Source organism: Calidris pugnax, unplaced genomic scaffold (genome assembly GCF_001431845.1).
Source record: "Calidris pugnax isolate Ruff unplaced genomic scaffold, ASM143184v1 scaffold103, whole genome shotgun sequence".
NCBI classification, from domain to species: Eukaryota; Metazoa; Chordata; class Aves; order Charadriiformes; family Scolopacidae; genus Calidris; species Calidris pugnax.
This window is the reverse complement of record NW_015090990.1, coordinates 6,331,597-6,353,984: the sequence shown is the minus strand read 5'-3', so window position 1 is coordinate 6,353,984 and position 22,388 is coordinate 6,331,597. Positions and strand designations below refer to the sequence as shown.

The 22,388-nt window shown below is 36.9% G+C and overlaps 1 protein-coding gene across 1 annotated transcript; it reads left to right on the top strand.

The window, feature by feature from the left end:
• The first annotated feature begins 90 nt into the window (after positions 1-90).
• Positions 91-22,132, top strand: GALNT3 (polypeptide N-acetylgalactosaminyltransferase 3). The gene is made up of 11 exons (XM_014954267.1): positions 91-225; positions 9,365-9,963; positions 11,352-11,524; positions 12,737-12,886; positions 13,146-13,380; positions 14,148-14,265; positions 14,654-14,854; positions 15,942-16,073; positions 16,998-17,099; positions 19,726-19,878; positions 20,341-22,132. The coding sequence occupies exons 2-11, from the start codon at positions 9,452-9,454 to the stop codon at positions 20,461-20,463; spliced, it is 1,899 nt and encodes a 632-aa protein (XP_014809753.1). The 5' UTR covers positions 91-225; positions 9,365-9,451; the 3' UTR covers positions 20,464-22,132.
• Positions 22,133-22,388: the final 256 nt, after the last annotated feature.

Here is a 22,388-nt window from a genome sequence, read left to right as displayed (position 1 = left end):
CGCCAGGTGCGGGCGGGGCCGCGCGCAGGCGCAGGGCCCTCTCCCTGCCCCCGGCCCCGCGCGCACCTGGAGGCCGCTGAGCGGAAGCCGCAGAGCAGCCCGCCCGGCTTCAGCCTCCCGGCGCCGTGGGCGGCCTCCCGGCCGGGGCGGGAGCGGTGCCCGGTTCTCCCTGTGCCTTCTGCCGGTCGTGCGGGCAGCGCCATCGCCTTCCTACCGCTAGACGAGGTGAGTGTGGGGACCGCCGGGAGAGGGGGGGACCCCGCTGGTCTCGGGAGCCCCCCGCGCGGCGCCGCTCCTCCTCCGTTCACCGCCGCCCGTCCGGGTGAGCCCGGAGCGGGGCACAACGGGCAGGACGGGAGTCCTGACACGAGGGAACGGTCGTGGGGTGGACGTGGGACCGGAGCCTGCCCGGGGATCCCCCTCAGAGACCCCCTCGGGCAGCCCCCACACGCACTGCGCCCCCCTCAAACCCCACCAAGGCAGCCAGCCCCACAGGGGCCTCGCAGGGGGCCGGGGGCAGCCCAGCCCTGCGTGCCCCGCTCTGGGCAAACGTGACACGGGGCGAGGAGCTCCGGCTTGCGGAGAAGGGCGCTGCTGCTGCCTGGCAGCTGGGCCAACGGGTCTCCGGGAAGCGCTGGCCACCAGCCGGATGCACTGTCCAAACCAAAAGTATTGACTGAGGGAGGTGTCTCTTGCCACGTACTTACCGCGCCCCAGGGTTTGTCCGCGGTGCCGCGCCGATCGGTAACAGCGGGGTGGTGGTGGTCCCGCTGTGCCAGCGGCTGCCTTCGCCGGGGTGTTTCACCGTGTATGAACTGCTTTTCAGTCACTAGATTGTCTCTTCAGCAGTTTGTTAGTCTTACTTCTAGACAGCAGGTGACGGTGCTTGGGAATATTTTATTGGCTCTGGAGAAATGACAGGAAAAGTTAATTATAACACAGATAATCTTAGTGTCATGGATTTATTTTTTTTTTTTAACTTTGTGTAAAATATGCTTGTGCAATGATGTATTTATTAATAAAAGTTTTTATTGGTTAAATGAAAAATAACTTATTGGAAATATGAATTTTATGTATGTATCTCAGTAATGTTTTATGTGTTAGTCTTCTGTTAAAAAACGTCTTTTGTTTAAAAAATTATAAATTATATTGATCTATTCAGTCTCGACTAAAGCTAGTGTCATGCTGCTGAACTGAGCAACAGAGTTCAAGACTGAGACAGCAGCCAGCTTAAGGTTTTTGGTTTCTTTTTTTAGCTAGGTTTGCTCAGTGGCCCAGTTTGGCATCTTCTAGTATGGTCTCAAGGCTCCTCAGTAACATAGTAAAGTAAAAATTAAGTTAGTTACAGAGAGCCCAAATTACTATTTTTGTTCCACTGTGGGAAGGAGCAGAAGACCAGTTTTCCTCATAACTACTATTGCCATTTAACTTTGCCCCTTTTTTTGGCTGGGGTAATACTGGCAGCAGCCTGGATATCTTGACTTCTGTCAAAATAGGAACAAGATATAAGTGCCCTCTCTGTGACATCTCCCCAAAGCCTGTGGTTCTAGGTGACAGTCTGCATTGCTTTGAGACATTCCTTTTTGCTTTGCATAAATTTGTTGTCTGGCGTGTCTGTTCTGAGAGTTGATATCTAGTGCAGGGCTTCCCCATTCTTTGGAATCAATGTAGAGAATCGTGTTCATAATATGAATTGCTGATCAGGTGCTTGCCAGCACCTGATGAGTTTCTCCTCCTTATCTGCTCATTTCTGTGCTTATCCTCTAGAAAATTTTAAAGCACCTCAGGTTTCTAGACCATGAAGTGCTATATTTTGTCCACTTGCGTAAAGCACGATTTTAGTCACTTGCTGTCTACCTTACTACTGCCTGATTTTTCCTAAAATTTGCTGATACCACGTGCCATAGGAAATAGGTCTGCTTACAAACAGAGAAATCATGTCGCAAAACTAGTGACAGTAACTTAGTAATTAAATTCTATGATCAAATGACTATTTGTTGTTAGGTGAGATTATTCAGCAGTGAAATGTAGCTGAAAAAGAACCAATCAGGTGAGAGAGGAGGAAAGCAAAGACAGAAGTCTTTGGGAGATTCTGATAAAGTGTAGTTTAGCAGTGACTGATCCAATAAACTTCAGTAAGTCACAAAAAAATGCATGAGGAGATATGCTTTGCTTTACGCTCATCATTTAAACAATGAAAAATTTTAAGGCCAATTGGGGTGTAAAACTGTGATTTTAAACCCTGCACTTAATACTCAGATGCTTTTGTTATCTTAGAAGCATTGCTGCAATCAGAGATTATTTTTTGGCACTTAAGTGAAAATCGGACACTAATCCTTTTAAGTTAAAACAGCACTTTAGAGCTGCTATGGTGCTTCCTTGTCATCATGGCATTTTTAGGGACAGTCTAAAATGATTTTAACAGAGGCCCAAACCAATCTGGCCAAGGAAAAAGGAAGCTGCAGAGTTGAGTGAAATTTAAATTTAAGTTGACTTCAGTGCATGTTTATAGTCCCAAGACTGTAAAAATAAGGCATAAATATTGTTTATATTATATGGTTACTGTATACTTCTAATATAGTATCTACTGTCACAGAGTGCTATCTATCTGTGCCTATCATGTACAGTGCTTTGCTGTAGAAAAATAGTAGCAGGGTACATATTGAAAGAGGTATTGAAGCACTTCTAATAGAATACACAGAAGGAGGGTGGGGTGGTTTTTTTATTTATTTTTTTAGTCTCAAACTACTGAAGAAAATAGTTTGAAAGTTGTGTTCTGTCTAAGTGTTCTGGGCTGCTGCTGGTCTGAATTTTTTCAGCCTATTGTGTTATCATCCAGTTATAGCTTCTGATTTTTCTGTAATACTCACTGGAACAGATTACATCCAGTCTTTGCTAGAGTACTCTATGCCCTTTATGTTTCTAAAACTAAGATTCAGGAACTGAATACATTCAGTGTTCCTCTTAAAACTTTCATTTTTGAGGAGTAGAGCCACATTTCCACTGACTGAGCTTCAAAGAGTGCACCCAGAGGAACAGTATCTGGAGTTTGTGAATCTCTATTTCTTTTAAGTTTGTGTGTCCTATCTAGGAGTGTATTCAGTAGGAATTCTCAGTGGAACAGATAGGCTAGTGTCTTTTTTTGCAAATATAGAGGTAGAAGCTGGCCAGGTAGAGGCAAATATTTGCAAATATAGAGGTAGAAGCTGATTCTGTTTCTCCTTTTCATGTAAAGCCTTAATCTTTAACTTCTGTGTATTTCGTTTTATAAATTGTTCCTTTTTTAAAGCCAAGTGCTAACATTCTTGAAAACAGTAACAACAAAACAACAACAAAAAACAAACAAACAAAAAACCCCTATGCTACCAAACAGTAGCATAGTTTGGTAAACTTAAGCAACTGTTTTCATTTTTCCCAGGTTCCTTAGTGCTTTTGAATATTCTTGATTGTGTGGAGAGCCTTCGTATTCCATATTCAGCTAAACCTGTATGAAAAGTTCACCACAAGTTGGACATTTCTTGTCTGTCACAAGAGGTGGCAATGAAAGTAGATGTTCTTCTGGGATGCGCTTCTAAGAAGTGGATATGGTTTTGTTCAATTACCTATTTTATTTTTCTGTTAGGAAAATCTCAATTTCCATGGTGGTAGAAGACTAGAATATCATTTACCAAAATGATTATTTCAGTAGCTAACGTTTTAGTAACATCTACATTGGTATTCATGCAAAGAAAAAAAAAAGACCCGTCTAGAATTTTAGCAGTGGTGAAAGTAGCATTTCTTATAGGTAAAGTATCCCAATGTATGTAATTATATATCTTTGGCAGACTTTCTAGTGTGGTAAGAACAATTGATCATGACTGTCAGGTCTTTTTTTTTCCCTAAAGAATTTGTTAAGTGTATTTATACACACACCTGCTTTCTGATTAAGGTAACATTAAGGTCTTGATGAAGGGACTGTATACTTAGATAATAAGAAAAAATAGACAGGCTTTTTAATGAGACTGTGATTCTGGAGTTACAGAAGAAATTAGATTATGGGTCAAGCAAAGTTGTGTAGTAAAATTGTTGTGATTAGAATAGTTCTTAAGGTTATTTTTTTCCTATTTTGCTCATTTTAATTATTTTTAAAGTTTTTTTAAATTTATTTAGTTGGGGTTTTTTATGTTATATAAGCAACATTCTCAGGAAACATTAGAACCATATTTATCATTCAGATAAAAGAAAAGTCAATTTTAAAAGTTTTATTGGAAAAACTGGGATCAAGTATAGTGTTCATGCTCACCTCAAGAAATTTCTCCTACTGGCATGGTGTGAAAGAATTTCTGCTGATTTGCATTATCTTGATATTTAATGTTGTTTTTTTAAAAAATGGTTGTCTACAGTGTTGTTCAGACCAAGCTAACAAAAAGTCAGAGTTGTCTACGTGTTGGCTACTGCAGAGAGGCTTTCTTGTAAGCCAGAGTTTTTGCAGACAGTCTGACATCAGAGTTAGTGGGTGGCATAATGTAACATAGACTGTGTATTGAATTCACACGCTGCCCAAGTGATGTGGTTTGAAGTAATGTGGCAGCTGCTTTTTGGCACTTCTTAGAAGGCTTTTGTAGTACATATTAGTTTTCTGGTTATTTTCTTCTTAAAAACAAAACCATATCCTAAAATCCAACTTCTGATGTTTAGGGGTAATTATTTCAAAGTGCTGCAAGAATCCGGACTACTATTAGTGAAAATAACACTAATGAATAGAAGATTAAACACTTAACTAACCAGTCACCTCAGGGAGTTTAATCATGCCACATATTTCTTGAGCATGTCCTGGAGGATGGAACAGTAGTTTGGTCAGTGCTTACTGACATTGCTATGCCATAAAAATGTGAGGCATTTGTGGGGAATAAAGATTGTATTTCTGACTAGAAAATTATCCTGCTAAAAACCCTAAGGAAGATACAGCTTTCACGACAAAAGTTCTTTGTACAATGTAGTCTGTGTTCTGGAAACTGCTACTATTTTATGTGATAAAGAGCTCTTCTCTTTTGTAAGCAATAGCCCTATAAGGCATTTTGTCAAAAAAACTACACTCAGCATTTGTCTCCATCAAAGAGTTTGCTGTATGTTTGTGGCAAATGAACCCATGCTTGTCCATTTCTGCTGCACATACTATCCCAAGGCTATCACTTGGTCCTTTCTTTTAAAAAAGAAACATCACTTGCACATATTTCTGTGTACAGCATGCTGCAATGTGTGCTGCTGGAGTGTACTAATCCATGTTGAAGGGGTTAAATTGTGTTGCTCTGCTTGTGCAACCTGATTAACTCAGGTGTGCTGTCTTTTCCTTTCTGGGGACAGACACGTTTCACCTGTGTGCCACAGCAACATACCTAGTTCAACCTGAGCACCCAAGACAGATGTATCTAATACAAGGAAATACGTTGTTAAAGAGAAGTCAAAGTGTACGCATATAGAAGTGAATTAAGTTAGGAAACCAAATGCTAAATGAATGGCTCTGTGTTCTTCTTTGCTCATTGGGTCTGCTTATTATATAGTCTTTAATGATTTATTTGTCTGAAGATAGTTGTATGCAAAATACAAGCAACGCAAGAAATATTCTGGATGGATTTTCGGTTTCGGTTATTTTGATTTACAGATATCTTGAATATTGTGTTGATCATGAGTATTCTTATGAGTGAAGATTTTTATATGCTCAGTTTGTGCAGTATTTTAATTTTAGTTTGTAGTAAAATGTTTGTAAGTACTTTTGATGTTTTCTGAAGAACAGGTTGGTGTGTCAGCATCAAAGCCAACAGCAGCAAAAGTCTGAAGAATGTGCTAAAAATCTATGGAAGAAATATTTGGTATATTCTAGTCCATTTCTTTTTTTCTTTTTTCTTTTTTTTTTTTTTTTGTTGCTGGAGACACTGAAGCCAAAGTTCATGCAGTACACATGAAACTAGAATAAAAAAATTATGATGTAGTGAGCTTAGCATAGGTAAATATTACTGTGTTAATTGAAATGCTGAAGATGGAAATCTGGCAACTGCAATTTTAACTCTCTAATTGTTAAGTCAGTTAAAAGATTTCTCTGGTGCTAAGGTAGATAACAAATATGTAGCCATACCACATAATTTTTCTACCCTTTTTGAGTAGTCTCGTTCCAGCTCATAAAAAGAGATAGTTGTAAATACTTGACTCTATATTGATTAAGTTCTCAAATTTAAGCATGATTTCAGTGTAAAACATTCTATATAGGATTAACTTTAACCTCTCTTGTCATGACCTATCTTACACCATTGTCTAAGCCTTTCTCTTGTCATAGATGCATTTAAGTCTCTGTACCAAGAGAAAGGGGCCTAGGGGAAGTTGGAAAACATTGTTGCTTGTTAAATGCTACAAAGGAAATTTGAGGGCAGCAAGGTTTGGAAACAAATCAACCAGGGCTAATGACCCCCTCCCCAAGTGTTTGCCTGATTGGCTATGCGTAAGGACTGCATGTGAGATAAAGAAGTTGCCAGACCTCTCTTAAAGTATTAAGTACCTCAAAAAAAAAAAAAAAGTTTTCTTTCTTCTATTTGAGGAAAACCTATTTATATTACTTACTGATTCCTAAGCTTTAAGATTTACTAATTATCATGTGTGTTTGTGCATGCTGCATTGAGAAACAGTAATGTGGTTTTCTTTTTTACGGCGTTACGAAACCATTTCTGGTTAGCAGGTTGCAGAGGCTGTAGACTCAGGTAGAGCCCTTGCGGATTTGGCAATGGATTTACAAGTTACAGTCTTCTTGTGCGGTGCTGATCAGTACATATGCTTGGTGTTTTACATAGCGTATTGCATTTACGTGGCAAGGTTGGGAGGCAGAGATGGCTACAGCGGTGGGTTCTGTGAGAAGAGGCCAGGGTCTGCCCCTGTGCTGGACACAGCTGGTTCCAGCCAGCTCTAAAACAGGCCCGCTGCTGGCCAAAGCTGTGCCACCCAGTGTAGCAGGTGGTGCTTCTCTGATAACACATGTATGAAAGGGTAAAAAATGCTGCACAGCAGCTGTGAGAGAGAGGAGTGAGAAAAATGGGAAACAACCCTGCAGGCATCGAGGCCAGTGAAGAAGGAGGGGAGAAAGCCACCAGAGCAGGTATTCACCTGCAGCCTGTGGAGAAGGCAATAGTGAAGCAGATTATCCCACTGCAGCCCATGGAGAAGACCACAGTGAAGAAGGTATTTCTCTGCAGTACACTGGAGCAGATATCCACACTGCAGCCTGGGCAGGACTCCATGCTGGAGCAGGTAAATATGGCCTGAAGGAAGCTGAAGCACATGGAGAGACTGTGCAGGAGCAAGAACCTGGCAGAAACTGCGACCTGTGGATGACCCATGCTTGAGCAGTTTTTGCTGAAGTACTGTACTCTGCAGAGAGGACCCATGTTGGAGCAGGGGATAAGTGTGAAGAGGAAGGAGCGGCAGAGATTAAGTGTTACAAGCTGACCACAGCTCTCATTCGCTGTCCCCTCTACACCACTTGGGAGAAAGGAAGTAGAGAGTTGGGATGAAGGAATAAAGTTGAGCCTGGGGTTTTGTCTTTGCTTCTCACCATCCTACTCTATTTTTTAATTGGCAATAAATTAAATTAATCATCTTCAAGTCTGTTTTTCCTGCTACAGTAATCAGTAAGTGATCACGCTGTCTTTATCTTGACCCATGTGCTTTTCCATCTTATTTTCTCCCGGCTGTCATGTTGAGGAGGAGGAATGAGAGTGGCTGGGTGGGAGTCTGGCAGCCAGCCACGATCAACCCACCAGACACTGTGAGAAAACAAGGCATTTTTTTTACCCTGGCAGTTTGGTAAATTGGTTGCAATCCTTTCACTGGGAAAGAAAGTTTTTATTCTTAGTCTTGCAGCATGTAAGTATTGGTATTGTAGTGAAAATTTTTCAACACTAAAGAAAAATGGGAAAATAATGTGCACAATAGAAGTGGACTGGATTTTTTTATCAGTTTTCTTGAAATTTAGTGGGCCTCGTGAAGGATGTTTGTGGTATATTTTAGTATCTATATGGGAGTGATGTAATGAGCTTCCCCCCTGCGTTCTTATAACAATAGCTCTATGGTAAAACTTCCGTAGTTTGAACGTATGAGCTTATTTTAAAAAGCTGACATAAGCTTTGAAATATTCTCTAATGTGAACAAGTCTGGATGCTTAACTTATCCTGCAAATTCTTGAAGGAAACCAGGTCACGTTTTTTTTTCTGTTTTCTGTAAGTTATATCTTTTCTCGGGTATATTTTATTCCAATTAAGAAATGCAGAATCTATTTGTATTTCAAAGGATGAAATAAGTAGAGTTTTGCAATTCTGTGGTCAGCAGTTAGCAAGTGGGAATTAGCTGTGGCTTTTATTTAGGTGCTGCTTATTTCTTTTCTCAGTTCACATACATGCACAAAAATAAAGCTGTGTTTTGAATTCATGTTGGTTGCTATTTTTCACCTTCTTGTAAACTGCCAATTTTGCAGAGAGAATTTAATTCAAATCACTTGGATTCTGGAAGTCCTCAAATGTTTTTCATAGTTCCCCATCTTTGAAAGCCTCTGAATAATTGCTTGTCTGTGGAAAAAATAGTGGCAGAGTTCCTGAAAGAAGAGATCTCTTTGACATGTTGTCTTGATGAGTTGCAGCAGCACATGCCAGAAAATGCAGCACAAGTGAATGAAAAAATATACAGAATGATTACTGGATCCTCAGGCTAAATAAACTTACTCCAAATGACATGTATTACACCTGCATTGAACAAGTATACTAGATAACTAGATTAATCTAAAAATTTCTCACTTGGAGTCTGATTACTTAAGTCTAATCTTGAAATGGAATTTAAAAAAAAAAATTGGAATTTTCCTAATTGTTGAAATAAAGTGATTGAGAAGTCCTTCCTGTCTTTATAGTTCACTTCTTATGTGGATCTTTCTTACATACAACTTGAACTTAGTGTATTGATTCCATCTGTTTTCCTTCTATCTCATCATTGAACTAAACTCCCTGTTTTTAGAAGACTTAAAACAACACTTTCCTCTAATTTTAAACAACTTAATTTTCAAGACTTGCAAGAAGGTTAATGTGAAGTAGTGGTATTGTGTAGAAATAGTGTTTTATTCCTGGTGGTATGCCTATTTTCTTGTTCTTTTATTTGAAGTGCATTTAAAACGAAAACAAACCCAAGCAAAGTGCATGTTTGGTATCTTATAGATAGGTTTGACCTATCTTCAAGTGATGGACACAGACTGACAGCTGGGAGTTGTGAATTAATTCCTGCCTATTAATTTCTTGTGGTTTTACATTGTTGAATATGCTAGCTGTCTGAATTTACACTTTTCTGTTTTAATTTACAGGTGTTATAATTTGAAGAAATGCAGTGACGTATTTGAAGAGCATCGTTCACAGAAAATTTTGTCTTGTGATAAATTTTTAAACCTAAGATGGCTTTGACAAAAACACCTAAAGTATTCAAGAAATTATTTTTTCACTGGAAACTTTGGAAGTTTAGCATTATTGTGTTTGTCTTCCTGGTATTTTTATTTTTATTACAAAGAGAAGTGGGTGTTCAAGATTTTAAAGATGAAGCAGGGATTGAGCCAGTTGTTAGAAAGAAAAGTCATGTATTAGGTCTTGTGTTAAATGCTATGAACAATATAAAAGGTGCAAAGCCAAAAATGCAGATAAAAGCACCTGTTAGGCAAACTAAGATTCCTGGAGAGAGACGCTGTTTGCCAGGACACTATACTGCTGTGGAATTAAAACCCTTTCTAGATCGACCCCTTCAAGATCCTAATGCTCCTGGAGCTTCTGGTAAAGCATTTAAAACCATTAACTTAAGTTCAGAAGAACAGAAAGAAAAGCAACGTGGAGAGGAAAAACACTGTTTTAATGCATTTGCAAGTGATAGGATTTCTTTACACCGAGATCTTGGACCAGATACTCGACCTCCTGAGTATGTTGAAATGTTTCTGTCCTGATAGTGGAAAAACTTGTCAGAAATGCAGACTGCAAAGTGATTTGAGTTCAGCATTAGGTGATAGTTTAGGAAAGTCTCCTAGCTATACATAATGATTGACTGTACGTAATGATTCACAGTGCCAAAGCCAAGAATGTTTAGAAAGGCTCACTTCTTTCATGGTTTAGAATTCAAAATATTCATATTTAAATAAGGTTTTCTGCTTTTGCCTTTAAGCTACAATTTCTGAGTGACTTTTTGGAAGCCTGTTAAGTTTTACTTAGAAGAGAAATGAAAATGTGGTTTAAACTTTTTTCTATTTAAAAGCCATGTGCCCTCCCACCATTTTTCTTTTTTTTTTTTTTTAGTGTTCAGTGTTAATAAAGCCACTAGCATAATTTAATTAATTAGGAATTGTAAACTGTTGAACAAGGCAATGGAACATATCATCAGTCTTGCATTATTGAGAAATTTTATTAATAAAGACTGTAGGGGTCTGGTAGAGGGGAGTTTGCTTATGAGCAATGTCTGTTAGTGTCAGATTATATGTTCTCCGCTATCTGTATCACAAGTGACTAACCATACTGATGTTGGTAGTATGAATATCACATTATGTGTGGTGCAGCTCACAATAACCTTTGCTAGAGCATAAGTGGTGGGGTTTTGCCTGTGTGTTTTGTGAGGCTGTGATAATTACCCCATGGAGTCTTCCAGTCTCTAAAGCTGACAGGCAATAAACACTAAGTGTGCAACTTACGAATATGTGTTGCCTTGTCATCTTGACTTGCAATTACATTTAAAGTTCTGTTCAGAATACATTGATCTTGAAAAACTGTGGTTTTAAAATTGCTTCCCCTAAATGGGATATGCTGCCCTGTTATCTGTTCAAATACAAAATTGTGAAGTTCTGAATTAGACCTGTTCTATTTCCTCACAAACTCTGCATTATTCTAGTAAACCATCTTCTTTGTATTTTTGTATTTCAACAGTAAAGTCTGATTTTGCAGCTCAGTATCTGCTGCTTTCAGTATAATAACATTTTTTTTTCTGGTATAGCACCTGGGTGCTATATGAAATGTACTCAAATGTTTGTGAGGCAGAAGCAGAGCTGAGTCAGTTTTTCAAGTGAAATTCTTATTCACCACATTTTTAAAAAATATATTTTAGATATATATATGTTATAGCATATGTTTTAGTATATATAATCTAGTACAGCTTCTCCATTTGGACCACCTGCCTTTGCACTCCAAAACTGGGATAGAAAGCGGAGAAGCTGAAATATTTAATGTCCATACTTACAAAGCTTTGTACTAGAAAGAATAGACCTTCTTTTGAGTCAAAACTTTTTGTCCGTTTTGTAACATCTGACACTTTTTAATCTATAGGTGTATTGAACAAAAGTTTAAGCGTTGCCCGCCATTGCCAACTACAAGTATTATAATAGTTTTTCATAATGAAGCATGGTCTACTCTGCTCAGAACTGTTCACAGTGTGATGTATACGTCTCCTGCCATACTGCTAAAGGAGATTATTTTGGTGGATGATGCCAGTGTAGACGGTAAGAAGACTTTCTATTTTCTCTTGATTTTAATTTTTTTTAAAGACGTGTTAGGATTACAGATACATTGGTTAAAAGAGGATATCTCTTTACCACCATTAACATGTATAATGGTATTCTAACTGGGGTTGTTCTTTATTTTTCTTGAAAATATAAAACAGTTCTGCCCTGTATTTTTTTCATAAGGTGCTCAAATATGACATTCTTGTTCTCTAAAAGGTTTTTAAACCCCATTTCTGATTATTCTAATTCTAGTGCTGCTTAAATTGCATAACTGCTTGCATGACAAATAGCTCTGTAATTTGTGCTTCAAACCTATTACAGTTTATAGAACAAAGTATCCAAGAATAAATAGGCTAATGCTTGTACCAATTTGCATTTTATCATAGTGATTGTCTCTATGCAAATTAATTTCATTAATATGAAAGGAAATGTCTTTCCTAGAAAGTAAAATTATTTTACGGAAAAATAATCTGTGGTACTCAAGCTGACTGAAAATAATTGAATGTGTACTAAATGTGATTACAAATGCAAGTTCAAAAAAACTTTATATGCTTAGCATGAACATGTCTATAGTTACATGCTTACATTAATGTATTTATACTTGTTGCAAGTCTGTATTTGGTATATTGACACGCTCCGATGTGAAGTATGTTCGGTAGTACAGTGTAATGCTAAGGATGGGCAGAAGAAGGAAGATGATGTGGGATGTTTAATGAGGGATGTGGGGTTGGTTCTCAAATTTCGCACATTTAAAGAATTTTTTATATACCTTCTGTTGCTGTTGTAAATATTGTAGCCTTTGAAAACTGTATGTAACATCTGCTGTCATTAAGGGAAAATTTTGCAGCTTCTGCAAATAACTTGAGTAAGTAGGCATGCGATCTATTTGCTCTGAAAAAGGATTTTGAATTTATATTCAAACTGCTAATACCACAGAAAAGGTGTACTAGCACATGTCCTTTCTCTTTTAGAATATTTGTAGTGTTCCATCCCCTGTTCTCTGCCAGTCACCTCTTCCTGCATCCCCATACCCAACAAAACTCAACCACTAAAAATAGCGTTCAACAGTCAAGAATTGTTTACAGCTTTGATGTTGAGGTCATTCCCGGGGTTAGTGTGAATTGTTTAGCCTGTTAGTTTAGTAATGTCAAATTTTAGGCAGTGACATGTATATACACTGACTATGCTGAAATTTATTTCTCTTTCTAGAGTACTTGCATGATAAACTAGATGAATATGTGAAACAATTTCAAATAGTTAAAGTAGTCCGTCAAAAGGAAAGAAAAGGTCTAATCACAGCACGGTTGTTGGGAGCTTCAGTAGCAACAGGAGAGACCCTTACCTTTCTGGATGCTCATTGTAAGTGTAACCTGTAACTATGTCATGCCTGGTTTATAATGCTGTTGTCTTTGATTTAAAGTTGCAGATTTTTTTTGTGAACTATGAATGTTAACAATTTATTATCTTTTTTATTGCTATTTTATACTATTAAAAGCATAAGTAGCAATGCTATTTAAAAGCAGTGCATATGGGCTTGCTGTGGGCATGTTAAAATATTCCCTGTGTACTACTTTATAACCAAGTAAAAATTCAGTGATTCTTCCTGTTTTCTCTATAGGTGAATGCTTTTATGGCTGGTTAGAGCCATTATTGGCAAGAATAGCTGAGAACCCTGTCGCTGTTGTAAGCCCTGATATTGCTTCTATAGATCTCAATACTTTTGAGTTCAGTAAACCATCTCCTTATGGGCATAACCACAACAGAGGAAATTTTGATTGGAGTTTGTCATTTGGATGGGAGTCTCTTCCTAAACATGAAAATAAAAGAAGAAAAGATGAAACCTATCCAATTAGGTAAACATAATTCAAATAATATCTCAAATCCTTCAGGTTTTGTGGTGGTTTTTTCATAAATAACGGTTTGTAAATTAACTAGTTCTTTAGATAAGTATGATCAGAAGTCTTAGCATCTTAGATAGTTTTTGTAATACTTTAAAACTACATTGTAAATTTTAAAGCTTTCATTAAAAATATAGCCTCCATAAGACAGTAATTGCTCTGCATTACCTTTTTTCAACATACACTAGGAACATAAAACGCAGTTCCTATATATTTTTTTTCAATCGGGGGGAGGGGAAAAGGAAGATTATAAACAGTTCTTTTCAGAGACAGTACCACAGCTCGTGCTCTTCATTCATCATCGTTGAAAGGATGACAACAAAGGTTCACAGCACAAAAATGCTAGACTATTTCAGTGGTGCATTTGATAATAGTATATGCTTTGGCCTCAGACAGGTTACTGGTCTGGAGGAGTAATAACTTTGCTTGATATCCTCCATATGTGGAAAATATGTTATTTTTCCTGATGTTGTCTATTATACCAGCAGTCACTAGTCTAAACCAGTTGTTAATAAATGACAATAAAACTGTCAAATGAGACTCAGTGTGGGCAGATTTAATTGCTTGAAGTATTATCTATGGCAGGAAAACATATCAATGTAGTGAAACACTGACAAATGTGTGGAATCTTCCTAGAACAGTTAGCTATGTTTTTGCATCTATATTTTAAAAACTTTACCTATTTGGATCCTGTCTTCCACAGTAAATTTCTCTTTTTGCAGAACACCTACTTTTGCTGGAGGTCTCTTCTCAATATCAAAAGACTACTTTGAACATATTGGAAGCTATGATGAAGAAATGGAAATATGGGGAGGTGAAAATATAGAAATGTCTTTCAGAGTAAGTTTAGATACTTAATTAGCTGTGGTCTCTATACTGACACTGTACAGGATTTTTAAGGACAAATTAGTATTATATCTTGACTTCTGTGCTGAATCAGCCAATTAGGACATGGGAAAGGAATTACTACTGACCTATGAAGTAAACAACAAACATGCTCACTGAACTGATTTTTTTATTTTTTTTTCAAATGTATTTAGGGTTGGTAGCTGAAATGTACATTTCCAGGGTTTACCTGATTAGGAAATTCACTTATGGTATGCCTGATATGTGCACTCTTGTTAGTGGTTTGGTTGTTTTTTTTTCTGGTGAACAATAATGTTACTGAATTTTTTTCCACCCCCTAATTCTAATTGCAGCACACTTACATAAAAAATGTTATTATTAGGTATGGCAATGTGGTGGACAGTTGGAGATCATGCCTTGCTCTGTTGTTGGCCATGTCTTTCGCAGCAAGAGTCCCCATACTTTCCCAAAAGGTACTCAAGTGATCACACGTAATCAAGTCCGCCTTGCAGAAGTCTGGATGGATGAATATAAAGAAATATTTTACCGAAGAAACACAGAGGCAGCAAAAATTGTGAAACAAGTAGGTGGTGGTGGTGGTATTAGAAATCACGCTTGCTGCGTTGAAAGTTTTGGTGAGCAAAAGTTATTTATTGACAAAGTATGTAAGGCTTCTAGATATTTCAATGAAAAGACAGAGTTTAGTTTGCTTAATGCTGTAGCCCCAGCAAACATGAGAAACTTAAATGTTTGGGTGGTGATAATGTTTTGTATTGTGGGGTTTTTTGATTGGTAGGATTTTTTCATACATTCTCTGAAATCCTGGGTTTGCACCAAACAGCCAGCAGAAACACATGCGAAAAGCTACTGAGCACAAAAAATGCAAACTAACTTGGAGTAAGAAACACAGTGTCTCATTAGTCTCATTATTTTTACTTAAAGAGCAGGTTTTATTGTTCTTTAGCTGCAGAATAAAACTTTTTCAATGATAGATATTCATCCTGTCTCTATCTGCTTAAAAACTTAAGTTAAATTCAATGTGTTTTGGTGTTGGTTTATTTATTTTTGTTAGTTTTCTGGAACTTTGGTCTTTCACCAGCTGGAATCTAGAGTTTTCTTCAAGAAGCTATTTTTTCTCCCTTTATATGATACAGTTTTGTGAACATTTTATCACTAGTAGCGTTAGATTTCCTGAGCATGCTTAGCAGCTAGACAGCTGAATTTTGTGTGGGAGATTCTGCATTGTACTGACTATTACGCTAATTATTTAATTAATCCAATTAATTATTTCAGCTCACTCTTTTTAGTGAGATCAGTTAGCTTTATAGCTGTCATCAATATGGTCTTGTTTGTACTTTCCCACTTCATGGCACCGTTAAAGCCCTCTGGGGACTAAGACTACTTCTATTCTTTTCATGTTGCAATGTATTTTTCTTGCACGTGCTTTGAAATGCTGAAGGCAGGGTCTCAGTGGTGTTATTGTGGCAAAAAAAACCAAACAGCGGTACTTGTAGTAGTATGGTATTAAAAAAAATAAAATCAACAAACGAAGCTTAAAACTTGTTTAATGCTACAGTACAGAATATCATAGATTTATATGTAGAAATTTGATATTAGTGATGTTTGGTATATTTCTTTTTCATCCTTCCTTATTTCCTTTCCTCTAACAGAAAACATTTGGAGACATCTCAAAAAGACTTGATTTAAGGCAGCGTCTGCAGTGTAAAAATTTTACCTGGTATCTCAATAATATTTATCCAGAAGCATATGTCCCAGACCTGAATCCTTTATTTTCTGGATATGTAAGTTTAATTATTTTCTATAATTTTCCATCATCTGGGAAGTTTGCTAATCTTTTGTGCTACCTTAGCCAGAGCATTTACATTTTGGGTATCATTAATAGCTAAAGGGTTTTCTGTCACTACTCAGGACAAAGAATCTCTTCTGCATACTTAGCTATTTGAATATTTTATAGCTTTGTCAATGGTGATATGAAATTTAAGCAAAGCTTCTTAATAGCTAACAGTAGCCTTGCTTAATGGAATCTTGCAAGCTGCTAAAATAAGCAACAATCTGCCTGTCACAGTTAAAATGATACAAAAGTACTAAGCTCGTGGTTAGGGATTTCATGAATGGTCAAGGCAAATTTTGCCTTATATAGTAAGAAGTCTGAAAGAATTTTTCATTTATGTTGACAAGGAAAACTGGACAGCTGTTTGCTTCTCAGAATTAGGTTTAGGATGAGGAAAATGTGTGTTTATACACAATTTTTTTTGAAGACCATTGCATTTCCTCTGCCAAATAACTTGCTAGACGTTGCATTGCTAAAAACAACAAAATATTAAACAACTGGTAACTCTTAGCTTGAGGGGAATGTGAAAGCTATGTTTGGCACTTTCCCTTCCTCCAATTTTAAATATTTTATGTGTATCTGTTCAAATAGTAATTTGAGTAACAGTAACCTTGTATACCAGTAGCCTGATAACTCACAGAGAGGCTGTAGTCAACCATAACATAGTTACTAGGCTTTTGGTTAGAAAAAAATAACTCTGAGAGACTAGGATTTTCAGATTTGAGCATAGCAGAAAGTGAAAAATTAACTAACAGCTGTGATTATTGTTAAGCCAAAGGTTAGTTTTCTATGCTAGTGAGACAGTTTAACTTTTTGTCATCCCCACTGAGCTTCTTTGTTTTTATTTTTGTTTCTGATAACACCTCTTCTTTAGTTAAAAAACATAGGTAACCGCATGTGTCTGGATGCTGGTGAAAATAACCATGGTGGCAAACCATTGATTATGTATTCTTGTCATGGACTTGGAGGAAATCAGGTAAAATATTCAATACCTGATTTTTATGATCTGTTCAGCTGTAACTTTACCATGTTAAAGCTTTTCATTTATTTTAGAGAAATTGACTCATTTTTAATATGTAATTTTTCTCTTTTCTTTTTTTTCCTTTTGAGCTAATTCCTATATATATTGTTCAAGGAAAACGTCATACTGCTCTTCATGTTGTGTCCTGCTTCTACCATTTTATGTTCAGCATACAGATTCAGATTTTTAACACAACTGAACTGCTTCACTCGATCTCTCCTTTCCATGCAAAACCTACCCTTACTACTTTCTTGTAAGTGTTGTTTTCTTAATTCTTCCTTTCCTTATGCTTCCTCCTATTGCTTCTTTCTCTGCCACCAGGACTCGCACTGTCAAGGAAGATGTTGGTGGGAATCCAGCCAATGGGAGACCAAGTGGCCAGGCCTGAGCCACCTTCTCTATCATGCTTGCAGCCTCATAGTGTGAGGTCAAAGTGGTCTATCCTGTACTGGCTAATGCAAATGAATCAAAGTGGTCTATCCTGTACTGGCTAATGCAGATGAATAATGTGATTAAATGTGTCCAAGAAAAGCTTTCTTTGATGCATAGATCTTGGACGCAGTAATGGTGCTCTGTTTCTTGTACAGTATGACTTGCAATAGATGTCAGATATAGAATCCTTCAGGCACTACTGTAATACTAATAAAACAAATATCTCCTTCCCTGCCCAGAAATGATCACTTCGTTGTTGGCTTAAAGAGTTATTTAAGGAATAAAGTTTATTAACTGTAGATCCTTAATAACTAAAGGTCAACAAAAGTTTAAAAGTTTTTGTTAGAAAATGGTTCTAATTTTTATCTTTTAAAATAAAATCTTCAATCTTAAAAGCCATGCATTGGTGGCCCTGTGAAAGCTCAGACACGTGATCCTAGTTGATGTTTTTCTGATAAATTTTTGTGGGAGGTTTAACAACTCACCTGTTACGTTAGGTTATTGCAGTATTGAACTTTTGGTTTTCTTCTGTTGTGGATTAATACTTTATTAGCCTGTTTGCATTGTCACAGTTATTAATGCAGTAACACCGTACCAAGATGTTGTATTAAGAGGTCTGCTGTCACCTCTCTTTCTAAGTTATCTTGGACTGTACTAAAATTCTATGCTTTCCAAGTGCTGTGTTTTATGTTTTTCCTTCTGCCATAAAATAACAGTCTGAATCCCTTTAAATGCCAGCCTTCAGAGAATTTTAATGCTTGAGAGTTACGCATATTTGCTTACTTAACCCTTCTCTTTACATTACTGTGTTTTCAGTTCTAGTATGTTCTTTACCAGACCTTAGCAATGCCGGCTGCAATTTTCCATGCTGTGTCTTTTGTCCATATGTTTGAGATAGGAAAAGAGAGTGGAAGAGAGAACTAGTTCTCAGATTTGTACTTCAGTTGTTCATCATTCTATCTTTTTAGAATATTCTGGGGCTGAAAATATGTCTATCGCAATAGCATCTCAATATCCAAAATTAATGAAGTTTTAGACATAGCTTTCAAGTTGTATTTTCAGGACTTGCAGAGATTTTGGAGTTCAAAAGCTAAATCAGAACAGATTATAACAGAGTTAGAGTCTAGTATTATGTCTGAGAGCTAAGTGGCTAAACAGGTCGCTCCTATCAGTGCTGGTTTCCAGGAGTAGTGTTGGGCGCAGAGACTTCAGAGCGAGATGCCTGTTTGTCCTCAGTGCTATTCCCGTTGATGCCAAGGCAGTGAGGAAGCTGACCAATTGGACAGATAGTTGAAAGCCACAGGGAGCAAAGTGAGCCTGGTCTTAATTGTCAAAGGAAAGATATGGTGAAGGCGGCTGACATACGGAGCCAAGAAACAGTGGTAATGGGATGTAATGATAGGAACTCTGCTGTTTAATGAGGGAGAAAATGAAGAGACCAGGGTGGCAGGGTAGGATGAGAGGTATAAAAGGACAGCTGTGTCTGTAACTGTTAGAATTAAATGCCTGTTAAAATCTGAATTATAACCTGGGATTCCTGAGCTTTAAGAGTACTCTCCTGTCAGGAAATAATGGTAAAATTCACTCACAAGCTACCTGTTTATATTATTTTTCTAATGGTTGTCTCACAAGAGAACGTAACAGCATCCTATTGTTAGCATTTATTGTTTAGATCAAGCAACAAAAGCTGATTTATGGCAATCAGTATTGTTCCGTATGACAGATTTTTGATTTTGGTTGCTCTAAAAAAAACAGAATCCAGCAACAAAAATAGAATACAATTTTTTAAAGTTAAAAAATGCCAAAATGTAAGTTATCCATGCAGCTATCTCTTCTTCTCAGTTTATCTCCTTGAATTATTTATGATTCCTGGAGGAGCAAGCAATGAGATCTTGCATACTAACTAAATATGCACCAGGTGCCATATGCAATTTATATTTGCAATATATTCCATTGCATTAGTATTAAAAAATGCTTTTAGTTTGGTAAACACTTTTAAAGTATGTGTGCTAAAAATCAAATAATTCTGTGTCTCAAATTGTTGACTAACAAAAGAAATCTATTTGTGTATTGGAATATCTAAGGTTTAATTTAGTTTAATACTCTTGTTTGTATTTATTTACTGACATTTAAAAAATTATTTAAATAGTACTTTGAATATTCTGCAAACCATGAAATTCGACATAACATTCAGAAGGAGCTTTGCCTGCGTGCTTCGAAAGGACCTGTGCATCTTCGTGAATGTAGCTACAAAGGGCAGAAAACCTTTGCCGTTGGAGAAGAGCAATGGCTGCATCAAAAGGTAATTAGATTGTGCAGTGAATCAGCATCTTATCAGTGATCTTTTATATAAGTTATTTTTTGATATCCAGTTAAAGAGAAAACACAACAAAATAAAACTGGAGCCAAAATAGTTTATTTCTGGGAGCAAAATGTAGATAATTTCAGATTTTGAGTTACCAGACCAAAACTTGATGATTTCACTATTTTAAATCTGTATTAGAAATGTCACTTATGAAAACAGTTGATACTTTAGTGTGTGTGTGTCTGGGCATCCAGCTGGATTCCTAACAAAATAAGTTGGCACTGCAGACTACTTGCATTTGTTTGCTAGCCCCTCTGCCTCTGCACTGCCAGTATGGCCTTACTCTTTTTAACAATAATGAAATTGGGGAAAAAACCACAAAGGGTCGGGGGAAATAGCATGCCCATTGTTTGTTCACTTTTTTCTTTTTTTCTTTTTTTCTTTTTTTATCCACTTTAGGATCAAACTCTGTACAATGCAGCTCTACATATGTGCCTTACAGGAAATGGAGAGCATCCGAGTTTGACATCCTGTAATCCATCAGACCCCTTTCAGAAGTGGATCTTTGGCCAGAACAATTAAGATTTCATATTTATAGGCCAGAAGCATTTTATTAAAAGAAAAGATCCACTCTAAACTGTGATCATATGTGTATACTGCATTTTTTAATGATGTATACTTTATATGCAAAATGTTTTAATGTATATACAAAATGTTTCTTTTCCCTTTTATTTAAGTTGGATATAGAATGTGTCATCAGAGATTCCCTAGGAGTCTGTTATACCAAAGATGATTGAGATCCCAATTAAGAAAAATGTTTACAATTTTTCTGTGATAAGACTTTTATGTGTTGGAGAATCCACTGATTCATGGATCCTGTAGTCCTCTTTCACCTTGGGGACCGTGTATATATTATTTCTCCACGTGCTTTCAGTACTTCTGAAGACCAGTTTTCTCTGTAGAGTTATGAGAAATTATTATATACTGTCTACAAAATAAGACGCTTCATATGTATATTTTTATGGTCAATCAGTTGAATTCTTTTTTTAAATTTTTTACTTTTTGCAGTGAACCTTTCTCAGTATTTTTTAAGTTTCCTCACTTAAAAAATTAAATATTTGATCTTCAGGTTAAAGCCAAATAGGTGAGCATGCTGTGCTCAGCTTTTAGCAAGTTGATTCTCCTTTTGTAGAAGAAAAAAATATCTCACTGAAATACATATGTGTGATTATTTTTATGGAAAATCTGCTTATTCTGATACTAATTTTGTAAATTTTTAATAGTTTTTTTTATAATTCATGAAACTTAAAATTTATGACAGTTATATTGTAATAGATTTCTGAGCTGCTTAATACATTTTTTCAGCATTTTGTTCATTATTGCTTTTAAATTGCATGTTATCTACTAACTCCACTTTTTTTCCTACCTTTTAGTGATTTATGCAATGTTTACCTAACAGGTTTCTAATGTTATCTGTACATAATCTTTTGTGCAAATGCTTACATGTTGATTTATTATCTTTTTTTGTCATAGCTCTTTTCCCTTTTATAAAGGACTGACCTCAGTTTTATCAGTCCAAGTGAGGCCTTGGCCTTCCTAAATATTCTGGTAGCTCTTTCAATTAAATTCCTGTAAGCATCCACAACTATACTTCAATAGATCATGTAGAGCTATGACTTCATAAATAGCCTTCCTTTGATTAAGTATTTAAAAACATATATCATAGAATCATAGAACAGTTTGGGTTGGAAGGGACCTTTAAAGGTCATCTACTCCAACTTCTCCTGCAATAAACAAGGACATCTTCAACTAGATTATATTTCTCAGAGCGCTCTCCAACCTGACCTTGAATGTTTCCAGGGATGGGGCATCAACCACTTCTCTGGGCAACCCGTTCCAGTGTTTCACCACCCTCGGTGTAAAAAAATTCTTTCTTATAGCTAGTGTAAATCTACACTCTTTCAGTTTAAAAACATTACTTCTTGTCCTATTGTAACAGACTTTATGAAAAAGCCTGTCTCCATCTTTCTTAGAAGCCCCCATAAAGTACTGAAAGGCTGTTCCCTGGAGCCTTCTCTTCTCCATGCTGAACAACCCCAACTTCTTTAAAGTGGAGACAAAGAAAAATATTTGGCTGCATGAACAAATATAAAGCTGAGAATAAATGTGAAGGGGTGGGTGTTAAAGGTTGAATAGGACAAAATGCAAAATTTGTCCTTTTGTCCTGGTAAATAAATAATACCCTTACAGATAAATGCTATAGAGTCTGGTGGATGGACAGATGGATGGATGGATGGCGTTGTGGGCTGATTTTTTTTTATTTCTAGTAGAGGGGAGGGAGCCTATCTTTCATTAATTTAACAGTATCTGACTAATGAGTTCAGCTTCTGAAGAAAAGCAAGAAGACATCCTTTCAGTAGTTCTGAGTTATCTAAAAAACAGCAAGTGAATAAACAAGATCAGCAAGAATATGCCATAAGCATTAACTCAATTTCTTTTTTCTGGCT

Excerpts from the sequence above, each read along its gene's own strand:
- GALNT3 (XM_014954267.1), top strand. The coding sequence starts at position 9,452 with ATGGCTTTGACAAAAACACCTAAAGTATTCAAGAAATTATTTTTTCAC. Across the intron at positions 14,266-14,653 it reads ATATAGAAATGTCTTTCAGA|GTATGGCAATGTGGTGGACA; the intron begins GTAAGTTTAGAT and ends TGTTATTATTAG. Across the intron at positions 16,074-16,997 it reads ATCCTTTATTTTCTGGATAT|TTAAAAAACATAGGTAACCG; the intron begins GTAAGTTTAATT and ends CCTCTTCTTTAG.